Source organism: Megascapheus bottae, chromosome 26 (assembly GCF_031878675.1).
Source record: "Megascapheus bottae isolate mThoBot1 chromosome 26, mThoBot2.hap1, whole genome shotgun sequence".
Taxonomy (NCBI): domain Eukaryota; kingdom Metazoa; phylum Chordata; class Mammalia; order Rodentia; family Geomyidae; genus Megascapheus; species Megascapheus bottae.
In genome coordinates this window covers 17,784,550-17,799,230 of record NC_143534.1, presented here as the reverse complement: position 1 = coordinate 17,799,230, position 14,681 = coordinate 17,784,550, and the positions used below count along the sequence as shown (strand labels likewise).

Below are 14,681 nucleotides of genomic sequence, written 5' to 3'. Positions count from 1 at the left end.
ACGAAGAAGAAGACAAAGAAGAAGAAGAACAACAACAACGACAATAACAACAACAACGACAATAACAACAACAAATAGATCCAAGGTATTCTTGCTAGATAAATCCTTATGAAAACTTACTTTCTGTTTGGCCTCAAGGATTCTTCTTTCCAGGTCAGATGGGATCATTTTCCCTCTGAAAGGAAAAAGAAAGGTGTTATAAATTTGCTTGAAATCGTTTAGTGGGTTGTTGTCTTTTCAATATAAGAGGCCATAGGAAGATAAAATCTGACCCTATACCATTGATAATGCTCAGCTAAAACAACTTCTCAGCTGGGCAGGAGCAGAGATTGGGGAGGATTATAGTTTGAGGCCAACTCAGGTGACAAAGGTAACACAACCCATCTTAACAATATCTGTAACCCTAGCAGCTATATGGAAGACAGAGATAAGAACATTGCTGTTCAGGCCAGCTCCAAGCAGAAAAGTGTCACTAAAACAAAAAGGGCTGAGGGTATAGCTCAAGTGGTAGAGTGTCTGCCTCATGACAGGGAAATAAATGAAAAAAAACCCCAACAAACAAAAAGGGGCGACATTTGGAGACATTCGTATGGAAATATTAAGTCTAGAAATTACCTAATTACATTCCAAGTGCTAAAAGCCTGAAACAGGAGGCTGAGATCTGAGAATCACAGCTCAAAGCCAGTCCTGGCAGGAAAGTCTGTGAGATTTTTATGGCCAATGAACTAGCACCCAAACTGGGGCTTGAACAGAGGGCCTCACACCCTTACATGCTTTTTTCGCTCTACCACTCAAGCCATATCTCTAGTTCCAGCTTTTCAATTTTGAGCCATGGCGAGGTAATCACATAACAATACGACCCTACTAAATGCCACTGTACATTTTATTGCATAAGTAATTCTTTTTAATTGGAAAAAAAAGGCAAGGACCATATTATCTGGAGAATGCTAGGCGTTCTCTTCCGAGTCCTGATGCTTCTGAATCAGGCATGGAGCCTTGGCTGAGACACTGGTAATCTGCTATGAGTTCAACAGAGAAAGTAAAGCTTGTCATGTTGTTTAAGAGAGTGTGTGGGAAAATATTTCCTAAGCTAGGAAATGGGTACTAGGAGAAGGTGAGGAATTATATTCTTTTGTGTCTTTAAATAAACTGATTAATTCAATCAACTGTGTAAGTAGCAAGCACTATGTACTAAGTAGGTAGTAAGCACTCCAAATCACCTTACACAATTACTAAGTAGTAAGCCCCTGCTACAGTTATTAAGTAGTAAGGACTCGGTGAGCACTATCTGTTTTTATCATCTAGCCCTATTCTGTCTAGTATAAAAAGAAGGACCCATTAGCACTCCTGATCTCTTAACATTCAGGCTCAGGAAATCTGATGCTCAAAGGCTTCCCTGCTTGGCTCCGTGATAATAATTGATTCCTTTATCTGCAACATTTGTCTTATCACAGTGTACTCAACAGCTCCCTCGGGACCCGAAAGAGTTCATTACCATCCACACCTCCTCCAAGCACTAGCCACAAGTCAGCTAATTTAATAAAAGAGTCTAATGACCCCAGCTTATTTATCATTTCAGTTGGGGAAAGTCGATTGTGTGATAAAGTGTGGTACTTAACGACCGCAGGGAAATGTAAGCTAACTCTATAAAGTGACAGATACCTTTTACAAAGACTAAAAGTTATACCCAGGCACTAGCAGTTAATTTGTGATGCAAATACAGTAATCAAAGTAACTAACAGACTTTTTATCACTGGGAGCTGGGACAGCAAATGCCTGATCTGATCCTGTGCCAGCCCGGTTCCCATGGGTCTTAGTCAGACTTATTTTCTGTAAGACTGCAGCAAATGATAAGCAATTTAGATAATGTAAGATGAACTCTGAAAGAGAAAGAAGGATAGAGAAATGAGGTGGGGGGGGGGAGGCTATGAACAGAGAAAATGCTAAATAGAACTAAGTTCTAGTAGTGTCCACAGGAAGAGAAGAGGAGGAGAGATAGGGGAAAAGGAGGGGATGGAAAAAGACAGAAGAGGAGAGGAAGGGAGAAGATAAGAGGGGAGGGGTGGGAGGAAAGAAGAGAGGAGAGGGGAAAGGGGTGGAAAGGGAAGGAGAAGGGGCTGGAGAGAGGAGGAGAGGGGAGACATGAGAAAGGGAAGGAGAGGAGGGGAGGGAAAAGGAGAGGAGAGAACAAAGGAGGAGGAGGAGGAGGACAGGGAGAAGGAGAGGAAGAAGAAAGAGGAGAGCACAAAACATCAAAGGGCTTTGCAGGACCTGATAATTCTAGAAGGAAGGATGCATTGAGAAAGTCACCACCTTGCAAACATTAGAGAGTAAATCAGGTAAGAATCAGAAAAGGAGGCTAAATGAGTGGATGTATATATATTCCAGGCGAGATGGGACATTCTGTCACCTCAAAACGACCTCTACCGGGTCAGCGCTCTATCACTGAGAACCTAGTAGACAGAACCAGTATAAAATGGTCCAAGCTAACCTTGCTGATGCGGTGTGCTGGAGAGAGACCACCACCACTCTTCAACCCCCTGCACATTGCCTCCGAACCTCCCTGGCTCCCTCCTATACATAAAACCAATGGGCAGTTGGCGGCTGCCAGTTCATCCAGCTCTGTTACTCGGTCTTCTCCTTACAGAAAAAGTGGAGCAGTGGAGCTCATTGGACACTGATGAAAGTCAACTATACAACTCGTGCATGGAGATGGGAGGGAGAGACCGGGAGAGATTGAGGAAACAAGATACCCCATGAAAAGAAATGTATGTGTTATCTGACCCATGCAAATGTAACCATTCTGTATATCACCTCTATAATAACAATAAAGTAAATGCTTCTAAAGTGCAGAATTAAACAATATATAGAGATACTAACACGAATATAAGTTTTTCTCAACAGTCTGGGTTGAAATTGTTAGAATAAATGGGTGTAATATTTCAAATGGCAATTTGGCCTGATGTATTCCTTTCTTTAAGAATGTCCATATAATTTAAGTTGGTACTATCTGGAGTAGTTGTGGATATATGATGATATTCTCTGAAGGATGGAAAGGTTACAGATATGTAAGAAGAGATAGAGATGTGGAGTAGAAGAGTATTATTTTGTTTTACCCTATTTGAGGTATCATCCTCAGCATTTTATATCAGCAACAATTGTAATCTTATAAACCAGGAGCCAGTATAATTTTTCTTATTTCAGACAAAGAAACAGAGGCCTTTGCCCAAGTCAGGCCTGGAGATAGGCTATGAAATCAAACAGTCTAGTTCTAAAGCTAGCTCTGTAAAGTAATATAATACTTTCTAAATTATATAGTTAAGTGTGTTTGTGTTTATAACCATGGTGGGGAAATATATATTATCATGTTGAGTTTGGAAAGAAAATAATTACAACATGAAAAGAAAAAATGATAAGAGAAAAAGCAAACTGATCAACTTAGGAAAAAAGAGCTCTCAGGGGTTAGACAATATTATGGCATTAATGCTAATCATTGGGTGGTAAACTGTGTTTCCTCCTAGTTCCTTCAATTAAAAAAATTAGCAAGCACCACCTTTTTGGATGGCAAAATTGTAATTACTCCTATTAAAGCTTCCACCCACATTTCCTCTATATTTCTCCCACTTACTCCATTTCCCATTTCCCAATTCCCTCCGTATGCCTTATTTTTCCCAATCTTTTAATTCTTTTTCATTAAGGTGGTGCTACTAGGACTTGAACTCAGCACCTCACAGTTACTAGGCAGGCACTCTACCACTTGATCCATTCTGCTATCTCTTTTGTGTTAGTTACTGTGGTTTTGTTGTTGTTGCTTAAGCAGGATCTCATTTTATGCCCAAGGATTCCTGGAGTGTGATCCTCCTATTTCTTCTTCCCCATGTCACAGGGATGGCAGCCACATGCCATCACACCCAGCCTTATCTTTCTCCCTTATAGCTAGGTATGACAGATATGTTCCATCTCATCTAGTCGTCTCCTCTTGTGAACTCTACACCCTCCCCCCGTCTGCTCTCAAACAGCAATATCCTGATATCTGCTTTTCCCCCTTCTTATTTCCTCTCTTCTTCCTCCTACTCCTTCCACAAAGCTCACAAATGCACAAAGGAAAAAAAACCTCCTATTCTCTCTGCCTTTTCTCTTTGCACCCTTCCAGGGAGTACCCTAGGGGAGAGGGGAATATTCTCTAAGGGAAAAAAAACCAGCATAATTAGTCTTTGTAATGACTTCGACAATTACTGCAATAAGCTTCTTTGACTTTAACATCTGAAGCTACCTGGCTTCTAGACCCTATGGCAGCATTCCCTGCTTCCTGCTCATCTCTGCCTCCTGCTGGCCAATGCTACTTTGTTCCTGGGTGCTGGCAGCCTTGTCTGTCATCTCTTTCCCTGTAGTGGCTCAGCTCTCCCATCTTCTCTTCTGAGCACAAGGCCTGCCCTGCTCCCAGGAATACCTGCTGGTGACTTTGGGGTTCATCTAAGGCCTTTTCCAGAGGAATAGACCCAGAAATACCGATCTTTTTTTAAAAAAAATGGGGCCAGGAGTTTGGCCTAATGGTAGAGTGCTTGCCTAGCATGCATGAAGACCTGGGTTCAATTCCTCGGTACCACATACATAGAAAAAAGCCGTAAGTGGTGTTGTGGCTCTAGTGGTAGAGCACTAGAAAGTCCAAGGACAATGCTCAGGCCCTGAGTTCAAGCCCCAGGACTGGCAAAAAAAAAAATGAAAAGCGCTTTCTGCCCTTCCAGGCCACCTATCACCCCGTAGCATTCACACCCAGCACACCTAATAACTAGACTAAATGAGGAAGAATGACAATGCCAGAAGACCAAGGTCTAGGTGGTACTTTCTCTTTACTTTTTTTTTTTTCAATTCCATTTTCAATCCATTTGGCTGAACTGGTAAAGAATGTGCTCAGAACATACTCTAACACTTGAGCCAGGCCTTGGACCTTTTGTTTCCTTCAGTTTGATTTTTGTCCAAGCCTTTGTCCATGTTTCTTCCTCTGCCTCTGGCATTGCTGAGATTACTGGCATGAGCCACCACATCTGGCTTAGTGCTTTCTCTCTGGGAATATATTTCTCTCTGATAATTTGTTGTAGCAATTGAATAAAGATGATAAATATAAGAGAAGTGTTCTTTTGGTCCAGCTTCTCCTCAATTTGTGTGTGTGTGTGTGTGTGTGTGTGTGTGTGTGTGTGTGTGTGTATCTTTTCTGCTCTAATGACCAGAGGCCCTTTCTTTTCCTTGATTCTTGAAGGGTGCCTTCATTCACATTCTCTTTGGATTAAAAATACTTCAAAGTGCCCTTATTCCCAGATCTATCAAGGTCAAATGCTAAAGTTAGCTACCTCATTTCCAGAGGAAAAAGGACATGCATTTGTCTTCTTGATTGGAAAAAAAAAAAGTATGTTCATCACAAGCAATCAAGAAGAAGAATCAGGTGCTACATGACTGCATACCCAGAAAGTGGCAATTCCCTTTAACCTCACATTCCAGAGGTAAAACCAGCTGTGGACCCACTGAATTTTAGAGTTTTGAAAGTCCTACAAGGCCAATGGCATTCTCCATGACTGAACCCTTCTGCTTCTAGGCAGGGCTTGTAAGGTACTCATTCCTATTTTCCTCTGTGTTTTTGCTGGTGGTGTCCAGTCTTTGTCACTGACTGGGCCTTCTCTTTTTCCCATCCACCCTATCCCCAATTTGGAAATCCAGTTCAAGTCATGCCCACGGCATGGCATTTCCCCTGATTTACCAACACACAGACTGTATACTTCCTTGAAGACAATCCCTGTCTTTCTTGGCACCTGAGCTTCATAGGAACATTGGCCTTGGGTGTGGGTGTTTTGTCGGGGAGATTTTAAAGCATTTTCCGCATCTCCATGTAAAGTGTCACTGGAAGCTACCGAAAGATAGTTTCCTTTTGAGATGATTCATTTTGTTTTTAAAGGATCAAATGAGAAGTTTCATTCATCTAAAGGAAAGTCACACAATTAAACACTTATTATTCGTATGTGTGTTTCGATCAGCTATGTACCCGCTGCTTAGGTTAGGAAAGCACAGGGCAGTCCTGTCAGTTCCCTGACAGCAAGTGATATAGATGCCAAGTGGTACTGGCATGGGAAGAAGGAGAGATTTATATAGGTGGATTCTGTGGTGCAGGATGCAGTCTGGACATGCCATGTAGCAGTAGGTATGACTCAAGCCGGAGAGACAGAAGGAAGGTTCTGGCTTGAAGTTCTCGTGTGGCTGGGGCATCATTTACTTTCTGAGCATTTAAGTGTCCCCCATTCTGTCATCACACCGGCAAACTGATACAGTCCATTCTGCCTATGCAATTTTACCTCATAAATCAGTGCCTTGATTTCCTATTGCTGCTAAAGGACCCAGGTGAGCAATGACCCTCTGCACAAGCCTCGGTGAATAATATGATTTCACCAAGGTTCTGATTCCACCATGCGCTGTGAAAGGTCCTCTGGCCTGGAGGATCAATCCTCATAGACTCTAAGCAAAGATCCGTGATAAAAAGCAACAGTGAATGGCACCCTCTGGGCTGGGCAGATCTGTGCCTGACAGGCAGCCCCCAGAAACAGACCAAAGACGCATTAGTAGGAAACCCTGCAAATTGCTGACCAACCATGGCTGTGGGTTCATGCTTACCTCTCGTCGCATTTAATCAGAATCACACTGTCTGTTCCAATTCCTAAGGCTGCAGCCCCCTTCTTGAGAGAAAAATGACTCTGTTAAAAATAAATAAAAGCACAGATCAATAATTTGTTTTATTCAAAGCTAAGATTCAAGCCAGGCCCAGTAGTTCAAGCCAATAATCCTCGCCACTTGGGAGGCAGAAATCAGAGATTACTATTTGAGGTCAGCCTAACTTCCCCATATATATATATATAAAATGTCATATAATATAATACATAATATATAATATTATACACATATATAGATACACACATATATGAGACTTCCTATTTTTTTGTTTGCCAGTCCTGGGGCTTGAACTCAGGGTCTGAGCACTGTCCTTGGGCTTTCTCAAGGCTCTACCACTTGAGCCACAGCACCACTTCTGGCTTTTTCTATGTTGTGGTACTGAGGAATTGAACCCGGATGCTAGGCAAGCACTCTACCACTAGGCCAAACTCCCAGCCCATGAGACTTCTGCTTGATTAATGGTTGAGTACAATGCTGGTCACTTGTATCCCAGTGTAATAGGGAAGCACAAATGGGAGGACAGCAGTCCAGTCTGGCCCAAGCAAAAAACAAGTGGTAACAAGCGTTATACTCTGCATTCCAATAGTAGGACTAGGAAAAAAATGACTACATAAATATAAATACATAAAGACAAGATTGTCCCCTTTACTGATTTTATTTCTCACCTTTACTACCTAGCCTATACCCTCAAAGCCTGGACTTCTCAGAAAAACTAGCAACTTTCAGTTGTTAGATTAGTTACCACTGTAACCATTTTCCAATATGGCCATACCATTGCAGTGGCCTTATATTGCACATTGCTTTGAATTCACTACAGTTATTCATCCCCAGAATGCTTTTTATCCTGGAAAACTAAAACCGTACTCTAAACATCGTACTGTTACTACTTGTTGTTAGAGTTGAACAATTCCCTTGAACTTCTTTTTTTTTTTTCCAGTCCTGGGCCTGGCTCAGGGCCTGAGCACAGTCCTGAGCACTTTCTCAAGGCTAGAGCTCTACCACTTGAGCCTCAGCACCACTTCAGGTTTTTTTCTATGTATGTGGTGCCTAGGAATCAAACCTGGGCCTTCGTGCATGCTAGGCTAAACTCCCGGCCCCTCAGTTAAACTTTTTGAGCATGGGCAAAATGATGTTGGAAACTGGATGTGGGTCTGATATTCCAGCAGAGAGAAACCCCAAATCAATCATATATAAAAGACTTACAAAAGCCATACCAACCACCCCAAACAGCCAAGTGCTGTGTATGTGTGTGACTATGTGTGTTTTTGTGTGTGTTTTGGGGCTTGAGCTCAGTGCCTAGGTGCTATCCCTTAGCTTTTTCACTCAATGGTGGTGCTCTACCACTTGAGCCACAGCTCTATTTCCAGCCTTTTGGTGGTTAACAGTCCCATGGACTTCTCTGTCTGGGCTGGCTTTGAACCTTGGTCCTCAAATCTCAGCCTCCTGAGTAGCTAGAATTCAGGTGTAAGCCACTGGCACTTGGTTTCTTAGGCTTTCATTTTCCCACTAAGAGATTTTATTCAGTTTCTCTCAAGTTTAGTACAATTGTGTGCATTCAGATGAGAGGAGAAATTTGGCCCTAAATCTAATACTCTTTTACCCAGGGGGCCATTTGCTATTTGGGTGACTGTCCAGTCTGGGGCAGAGCAGGACGGAACTATCAGTTACTTTGGGGACAAAGCAAGTGTGTCTTAGTGTGGAAACAGGCTATACTGGCAACCCACCAGCTAATCTTTATGTTTTTGGTTACTGATTCCCTGTAGGTTTCTATCTTCCAATGGCTGTAATCAGTTGTTGTTTAGAAAACTGAAAAAGGCTAACCCAAGCCCAGCTGTACTGCATGTGCCCATTAGCCTCCTGCTATTAACTACAGATCATTAAGCTGTCCAAAAGGCGAGCTGCTTCCTCAATTTACATCTCCAAAGGGCAGCTGACTGGAATTTTAAGTCATGCTACTATTGTCAATTCTCTTCATATGCCCACTTTCCACATCTCTGAATTTGTAGACACGCAACACGTGAACCTATATTAGGACTTACGCTGAATAAACAAGAAGAATTCACATTTTTTCACATGAGGAAATAACAACCACTGATTAAAAAAAAAAAAGACACATGGAAGGGAGGGCTTTGAAAAGCTCAGTGTAGAAGTACCATAAAAGGGCCATTAGCCTCATTTTACAACCTCAGAATGACAAAGTGGATGGTTGTTACTAAGCTACCTGGGAACTGGGAGAGAAAGCTTAATTGGGCCAGGCTCCGTGCAGATGCAAGATGCTCTCCCTCCCCCCCAGTCCCTCTCATCATCACCCCTCCAGCATCATCCCCCTAAACCAGTGTTCTGTCTTTAGTACTTAGCAGAGGCTGGGGTGTTCCCAAACAGAGGTTCAGAGGAGCACATCTCTCATGGCTGGCACCAGTGTCCAGCTGCTGGAGGGTCCAAGCTCCTCAAACCATGCCCCTCAGAGAATAAGCTCTTAAGCATTCAAGTGCAAAATGGCAAATTGGGAGTAAGGAAGAGATCCAGGGCACCTGGTCAGTGAGCAGCCACCTTCTTGTCTGGTGTTTAATGAGGAAGAATAGAGATCCTTAAATGAAGAGCAATTACCCAGGATAATTGATTACTGTACCAAATATCACAGATGTAAAGGAAAACACAGGCCTAAATAGAAAGCTTAAAGATGGGGAATGAAGGTGATATGAGGCATGAAAAAGAAAATTAGGTACCCGACACTGAGCCTGTTTATATTTTCAGGAAAGGGAGCAGAGAAATAGCTAAATGGCATCCACAAATAGCAAGGGACACATGGGAAGAAGAAATGGGGAGTGGGGGGAGGGAGAGGCACTACTTAATGAAGAGGAAAGAGTGGAGATGGTTTAAATGACACGTCTCTGTGCGGGTGGGACAACACGTGGGGAGACATTTAAAATCCTTGGCACCATGTATAATGGAACCACTTGTAGATGAACCAGAGGGAGCAGCATCTACCTCCCGCATCCCCACTCCAGGATGCTAAGGAGGCTGGGAAACAGGTGTCCAGAGAGAGCAAAAGCAGAGGCCACTGAGAACACATGACACTGTAGTTTCTAGATCTAAGTGAGTGTGCCAGAACTGGCTGTGGGGATAGGCTGCTGTGGATGGCTTCAGAAAGCAAGCTTAGAAACAAAGATTAGAAGCTGCAAGGATTCAAATTTGTTCCTCAATAATGAAGAATCTTATAATACTCTGTCAATAGAATAGCTGATGAATGGGGACCCACCCTTCTTTCTTTCCTCCCTCCCTCCCTCCCTCCCTCCCTCCCTCCCTCCCTCCCTCCTTCCTTCCTTCCTTCCTTCCTTCCTTCCTTCCTTCCTTCCTTCCTTCCTTCTATTTGGGACACACAATAATACAACCTTAATAGAAACTTGCTTATTTAAGACAAAACTGTATTTCCATTTAAAAGTAATGGATGTTAAAAGCCATATAATTTTTATTTTAGACAAAAATGAGAGATGCAAGATTTTTTTAACTATTGAGATGGCAGCATACTTTATGATGCTCCTGGTTTTATTTATTTATTTTTTCCTCTAAGAGTGAATTTTTTTGAGTTGCAAGATGAGAGATGCAAGATTTATGGAACCAATCATCCATATATCTGTCTGTCTGTCTGTCTGTCTGTCTATGCTGTCTTGTACCTTGAACTCTCTGTGTGCTTCCTAGCTGGTGCTTTACCACTGGAATCATGCTTCCAGCTCAGCATTTTTCTGGTTAAGAGGTGGAGTCTTGAATACTTTTTTGTTTTGCTAGCCTGGCTTCAACTAGCATTACAAGCATAAGCCATTCATGTCTGCCTGGCATTCCCCTTTTAGTTTTTTAAATATAGATAATCTAGCCACGGGTTAGATGATTCATAAAAGAGATGGGATTCTATAGCTATGTTGGGACTAGAAGGGAGAAGGCTATCTTGAATGGTATGAATTTATTCAATACAAGATGGAGTGGCAATAGGAGTGTCAGGCAGAGGAGGCCTGGATGGGGCCTTTTCATTCAGCTCGGTAGAAAAGCCTGTGAGACTCCATTCTAGCAAAACAAACTGAGTATGGTGGCATGTGTCTGTCATCTTAGCTATGACAGGAAGTAGAAAATGGGGAGACTGTGGTTCAATCAGGTGCTCAGGCAGGAAGTGAGACCCTATCTCAAAAATAGCCAGTGTGAAAAAGGGCTGCAGGTATGGCTTAGTGGTAGAACACCTGCCTAGCATGCACAAGGCCTTGAGTTCAAACCCGAGTACCATGAACAAGAAAGAAGAACCTGACAAGCCACATGAATTCTTTCAACCATTGTTAATTAATTTGATCAGAGCTGATTTAATTTCCTAGTGGATCACAACATTTCAGGGACAGCCTCTGTTAGTACATGAGGATAGATCAAGATGATCCGCAGCAAGACATATGTCTCATCTCCTAACTGCCCACTCCTCAGACCATCCTAGACTCCAGTGGGCTTGCTAAGTGTGTTCTTGTCTTTGTCTTATTCTGTTTTCCTGGATAACCCTTCTTTCAGATAATTATATGGCTCCATTTTTCACTCAATGGAGACTGTAGCTAGCATTTCAGGTCTACAGAGAGACCACCTGTAAGGTAACCCGTTCCCATCTACTCTGGCACACTCTGACAATATAGTCAATATCTTAGGAGGCTAGGTTACAGTGTGGACGGCACAGAGCCTTCTTTCTGCTTTCTAAGACTTCTGAAACTGGTACTCTAGAGCATCTTTGTGGCTTCTAATTATTCTGACTTGTAAGGAAAAGGGTCACCCAGATGTGTGTTTGGAGATTCCATTAGATTCAGAGGTCATATGGCATTTCTATGACTCTCTTACGATTCATACTTAGTTCTAACTAGTACTTTAAACCCATGGTGAGTCAGGAATGGTATATGCCATTCACACTGGCTTGGGAACCTTTTTCATGTGAGAAGATCAAAAAGATGCTATTTGGTGGCAAATGCTTACCATCAGTAATGAGCATACATTCATCCCCTCTGACCAATCAATGAAAAGTAGTTTACTTTCATGGTTTGGGGGCTTCTGAGAAGAGTAAGTGAAAATGTGGAATAAAAAAAGCAACCTAGCTTTGGCTTCTGGTTCTATTTGGGCAAATGCTTTTCTCATTCTGAACCATGGTTTGCTGAGCCCAGAAGGAACTTTTCTCCTGGCAGAACTAGTATAAGACATGTAGCTAGTGTGTGCGGAGTGCCTCGGGGTCATCCAGAACTCAGCCGGCGCCCACGAAAGTACAGGTCTCCTTATTCCTCATCCTTCTACTTAATGTAGTAATAGCTTTAGGTCTTCCTTGTTAGCCCAAATGAAATTTTGCAAGCTTTAAACAAAATGAATGCCAATTTGCTTAATTTCCAAAGCATTTGCCATATGGCGTTTATAAGGAAATCTCAAATCATGCAAGTAGCTCCCAAAGCTGTGAGTCCTTGAGCATTGCTCTCTGGTGGTTCAAGAGGCAGGATATATCCATCATAAAGAAGCAATTTATTCCTGGCCATGTCTCTATCTCATTGCCTAGATCTGCCTCTTGGATGGGCTCAGCGAGTTTCTCGGCATGAGACGGGAGTGGGTGGCTGGTGATAGCTGCAGGGAGTATCCATCTGTGGATACTCACTCACAGCCAGCTGTACTCTCTTCTATGCATCAGCCTCATCCTTCCTCCCAACAGCTACGAAGTCACATATCATCATTCCCATCACAAAGGAGGAAAATGTGAAGTAAATAACCTGGGGTCATGTCAAGAAGGGACAGAGCAGGACTTACCATCATTTCTCATTTTTTCCACAGTGCATGGGTTTTACACACTAATCTGAAGAAAAGTAAGTCTACCAAGTCATTTCTGACATGGCCCTTGGAATAAGGGACAGTCCATCACTGGAGGAGAAATGGGATCTCAGGAGCACTGAGAAGGGTGACTGTTCCCTTCACATGTCATCTCCTTTCTTTCTTCCCCAGAACAACATGTGTCCCCAAGGGCAGGTACTGAGTCTTTGCTTCCCATATTGTGCTGTTGATTGTTGACTTTTCAGTGCCTGGCTTGGAGCAGCACTGGGGAAGGAAGGAAGGAAGGAAGGAAGGAAGGAAGGAAGGAAGGAAGGAAGGAAGGAAGGAAGGAAGGAAGGCAGGCAGGCAGGCTAGTAAAGCATAGGATGCTCCACCAGTGGTTTTTACTGCCTCAGCTCTTTGCCATTGCAATGGAATTACCCTCAGGAAAGATGGTATTTGGGTCCTCATCATTCACAACTCAACATGGATTTCAGGGTCTTTCTGAGACTAAGTTTTGATGAGATGGAGAGGAAGAAAATAGAGCACAAGAGTGATGAGGGCTTTGAAATGAAAAAGGCACAAATGTAGGAGCAGAGCAGGACTGCTGGAGGCACAATGGATTTACTTTATGTTTTCACTTACTGTCTATTCTCTCAGGGTAAATTTCTTTCTAATAGGAAAAATTTTATGGCTTTTTTTTCCCAAGCTGCCTGGTCCTTCCATCCATCCTTTCCTACCTCTCTTCCTCCCTGTATCCTTCCCTTGCCTTTCCCTTCTCATTTCCTTCCTCCCTCATTGTTGTTTTGCCAGTCCTGGGCTTGTGCGCAGGGCCTGAGCACTGTCCTTGGGCTTTCTCAAGGCTAGAGCTCTATCACTTGAGCCTCAGCACCACTTTTGGCTTTTTTCTATGTATGTGATACCGAGGAATCGAACTGGGATCTTCATGCATGCTAGGCAAGCACTCTACCACTAGGCCAAACTCCTAGCCCCTCTCCCTCATTTTTAAATTACCATTTATTTATTTACTATTATTTCTTAGAAGAGCTAGTTTTGAAATGTAAACCCTCCAGAATATATGAAAATCAACTTTTTTGCCAGTCCCAGGACTTGACCTCAGGTCCTGGGCACTGCCCCTGAACTTCTTTTGCTCAAGGCTAGCACTTGATCTACAGTGCTACTGTGGGCTTTTTCTGTTTATGTGGTATTGAGGATCAAACCCAGGGCTTCATATATGCTAGGCAAGCACTCTACCACTAAGCCACATCCCCAGTCCTGAAAATCAACTTTCTAAAGTAGTTTTTTAATTACCTCCCCACAGAGGTGGATGGAGATCATGAGGGGCTTGGGGCTGACAGGTTCCTGGAGATTGGACTTGGTGTGAAAAATGGAGTGAGTTAGTTGTGTCAATTTGCCTAAAAGGTTCTATTGTCTACTGTGATTGTAAAGAGCATTTTTCCTAGGTGATATTATGCTGTTTCATAGAAGCTATTTCTGGAAGAGGTGGTGTCACATGAGGAAATGAGATGAGTATGAAATTAAGCTATTATTCAAGCTTTCAAAGAACTCAGAGCTACAGATGTAAATTACTGGGCTGGAACCTTAGCCTATCTCTAAACTGGCTTTTTAAGAAAGAACCTTAAACTAATGCAGTTAATTTTTGCTAAGCCTTTCTTTCAAGACAGTTTGAAGATAATTAGAATTCCCGCAAAGGATGAAGGCAGAACCCGATAATCTTCATGATAACTTCTGATTCTGAGATGTCCTTGTGATGTTATGATTTGCAGGAAAGTAGTCATAGAACTCTTGCCTTTTGACTTAAATATAATCTCTTCTTTTCGCTCAGTGATTTATTGACTTTGTCTAATGCTCTTTACAACAACACTCTTTGCTTAAGTCCATACCAGTCAAATTTTGTAAGAAAATGGCTGATTTAAACAAACAGAATTTCCTTTTTGTGAGTGAGGTGAAATTCTAGTCCATTTTGGTGAGTGGTCCTGGGGTGGTATAGTAAGGCAGAGACAACAGGTTCCTGAGAACGTAGCTACAGGTAAACTTAAAGCATTAAGCTGCAGTATGAACACCCAGTAATTCAACCTGGTGACTGAAAGAACAATGTTGGATGGTTGGGAAACTGAGGCTCTAGTTCTGGCTCTGCCATTGCC

At 42.6% G+C, this 14,681-nt stretch overlaps 1 protein-coding gene across 1 annotated transcript in view; it reads right to left on the bottom strand.

Annotated features, from left to right (window-relative positions):
* Gad2 (glutamate decarboxylase 2) overlaps window positions 1–14,681 on the bottom strand; it is a 49,680-nt gene that overhangs the window by 21,635 nt on the left and 13,364 nt on the right. Inside the window, exons 8-9 of the mRNA XM_090319033.1 lie at window positions 6,658–6,737; window positions 121–175 (exon numbers count right to left, since the gene is read on the bottom strand). Of these exons, the coding sequence (XP_090175159.1) occupies window positions 121–175; window positions 6,658–6,737 (135 nt within the window). The remainder of the gene's footprint in view (window positions 1–120; window positions 176–6,657; window positions 6,738–14,681) is intronic.